General features: G+C 26.2%; 1 protein-coding gene across 1 annotated transcript; it reads left to right on the top strand.

Moving 5' to 3' along the window:
* The first annotated feature begins 331 nt into the window (after positions 1-331).
* LOC135930390 (uncharacterized) lies at positions 332-1,573 on the top strand. The gene is made up of 2 exons (XM_065467187.1): positions 332-948; positions 1,015-1,573. The coding sequence occupies exons 1-2, from the start codon at positions 332-334 to the stop codon at positions 1,571-1,573; spliced, it is 1,176 nt and encodes a 391-aa protein (XP_065323259.1).
* Positions 1,574-3,090: the final 1,517 nt, after the last annotated feature.

The following is a 3,090-nucleotide window of genomic DNA, read 5'->3' as shown; positions in this document are numbered from 1 at the left end:
ATCCATGGAAGGCAAAGATCATTTCAAAAATCATGGTATAGAGGCCGAGACTGGTTGGAGTAAAGTGTAGAAGCTGACGCTGCCTTTTGTTTTCCATGTAGGAAATACTTGTGTAATCCAAGTGATGAATTTGGGGATTCATAAATTGGAAAAATGCGTTAGCTGCCAAGAAGGGACTGCTTAAACACGAGAGCTCAAAAGCTCATTTAAATTCAATTACAATATGGCATGATAAAAATCAAAATATAAACAATGGTACAGAAATAACTAAAATGTTGGGAGGTGATCAAATTAATCGTAATCAAATTATATTAAATCAATATTTGATTTGATGCTGTTTCTTAGCGTACAAGAGCTACCTTTCCGTGGGACTGGTTCAACAAATATTACGGATGCTGCGAAAGATGAAATCATAATTTATTCTTCTGAACTATTTATAGCAATGTTTTCCTACACCATCCAAAAAGACCCTGAATTAAATAAAATTATGAAATTTATACCCCAAAATGCCCAGTATACATCACCACAGATTCAAAACGAAGTAATATCCATTATGGCAGATATGGTGCTTGAACATATTTCAGACAAATATAATAAAAGCGAGATGCCCTTTTTTTGTCTTAAGGCCGATGAGACAAAAGATGCTTCAGGTTGTGAAAATCTGAGCATAATAATTCGCTATATTTTTTCTGGAGAAATCCAAGAAAATTTAATAGGAATCATTAATTTAGAGTGTCTTTCTGCTGAAAGCATTACAGATTGCATTTTAAAGCTACTTAATGATCTAAATATTAATTCAGCTAATATAATAAGCCAGGCATATGATGGTGCAAACGTTATGTCTGGCCGAAATGGAGGAGTGCAAACACTTCTTCAAAAAAAAATTAATAAAAATGTTCCTTTTATACATTGCTACAACAACAAGTTGCATCTTGTGGTTCAAAATTGGTATAATAATATTGTTATTATTTCTAATTTTTTTAATATATCAAATGCATTGTATAATTTTTTCAGGCGTTTTAACGTATCCTGTAAATATACAGGCCACACCCTTAAGAGACTTTTAGACCAGAGATGGACTGGTCATTTAGAAACATCTCGCATTATTTATGAGAATTTTGAGGCTATTGGTGAAGTATTATTTTACTTTTCTAATAGAACTCTTAATTCCGAGGTTTCAATTCATGATTCAGTCGAAGCATCTGGTCTTTTATCTCAATGTATTAATATAAATTACATTATATTAGCCATCATAATTTATGAGATATTAATTACAATAGATCCACTAAATAAGTATCTACAATCAGTAGATAGTAATTTAGTGGATGCTAAAAATTGTATTGATTCTACTATCAATATATTAAAAAATAAAAGAAGTGATAATTCTTTTGCTTTGATTATGATTAAGGCTGAAAAACTTTTATCAAAATTTAATCTCACTCCCCAAAAATTATCACGGGTACGTAAAACGCCTAAAAATTTCCAAGATTTTTTAGTTGATAGCAAACTAGAATTCGATTGTGAAAAAGACTCCAATTGGAGTTCTTTAAAAAGGATATATTATAAATTATAGATAACTTTGTGGATCGTTTTTTAGACCGATTTACAGAAGATGATTTTAATCTTTTAATACATTGTTCCCCCTTGACCCTGATTATTTTTTATCAGATAAAATGGCCCCATTAAAATCCCTGTTAAACTTAAATATGGAAACACTGCATCATGAAATGAAGATAGTAAAAGGATTGCTAGCTTCGGAAACTAAAGAAAATCATAATTTTGAAAACATCTTACATATTATGTATAAAAAAAATATAATCATGCATTTAAAGAATTATATAAATGCTACTCAGCAGCGATAATCATTAGGATATCAACGGCTTCTTGTGAGGCCTCGTTCTCTACATTAAAGAGAGTTTTATCGAGCAGTAGAGAGTCTATGAAGGATAAACGTAAACAAAATTTAGTATTAATGGCGTATGAAAAAAGAATAAAGCAGGATTTATCTTTTAGTTCATTTATATTAAAATTTAAAAATAAAAATCGCCGTATTCTATTATAGTAATATTTTGTTTTGTATATGCATATTATAGTATTATTTTTTTTTGTATATTCATATTATAGTATTATTTTGTTATTAAATTTTTAATAAAAATAGGAAAAAATTTCTATGAATGCGTAATTATTTGTTTGATTTTAAAAAAATAGTGCCCCCCCCCCCAAGTTAGCACTTGGCCCCCCTAAGTGAAAATTCCTGGCTACGGCCCTGATGTTGGTATATTATATATATATATATTTATCAATATTATTATTATTAAATTATAAATGTCAATCAATTATTAATATATATTTAGAAATATAAAAAAATATAAAAAAATATTGATTTTTGTTTATATTGATTGGATAAAGAATTAACGCGGAGGGATATAATAATTGTAAAACAAAGAAACGAATGTTTTTGTATTCATTAATAGAATTATTACAATTTTTTATATTGAAATTAATTTAAGAAAAAGTTATAAAATAAAGAAATGTTAATAAGTAGTAAAATGTTCAAAATTCTAACCAATAATATTAAGTTATAATAATAATCAGTGAGATTATTGAGAAATTATAAGTCATATAATAATAATCGGTGAGATTATTGAGAAACAATATTATATAATATTGAGTGTTATTTTATTTATGAGTGGATATATATAAAATTAATATGTAAAAAATACTCTCTTAATTTAGATATAGTGATTCTAAATTCTTAATTATTGGGAGAATATTAGTAGATAATTGAAACTTTATAATATATTTTCCATCAATTATGGAATTATGTTTTTAAAAAATGTGATTTAACGAGGAAAATATGAGTTGTTTTTAAATTAACATGTGTTATGAGTTTATTGAAAAAAATAATTTTTTTTTAAATGATAAGTTAGAGAATTACTTATATAGAAAGAAGTTTTTTTAAAAACATATACATTATTATTATGAAATTGGTTTATAAAATTTATGATTATATTTTATGAAAAGATATTAGAATTTGAGAGATACAAAATTTATAATTAAATAATTAGATTTATACAATAAAGAAATACT

The sequence above is a fragment of the Gordionus sp. m RMFG-2023 genome, chromosome 1, assembly GCF_954871325.1.
Source record: "Gordionus sp. m RMFG-2023 chromosome 1, tfGorSpeb1-WG-v2, whole genome shotgun sequence".
Classification (NCBI taxonomy): Eukaryota; Metazoa; Nematomorpha; class Gordioida; order Chordodea; family Parachordodidae; genus Gordionus; species Gordionus sp. m RMFG-2023.
The sequence above is the reverse complement of the archived record's forward strand: the minus strand, read 5'-3'. Positions and strand labels throughout refer to the sequence as shown.

Excerpts from the sequence above, each read along its gene's own strand:
- LOC135930390 (XM_065467187.1), top strand. The coding sequence starts at position 332 with ATGCTGTTTCTTAGCGTACAAGAGCTACCTTTCCGTGGGACTGGTTCA. Across the intron at positions 949-1,014 it reads CATCTTGTGGTTCAAAATTG|GCGTTTTAACGTATCCTGTA; the intron begins GTATAATAATAT and ends TAATTTTTTCAG.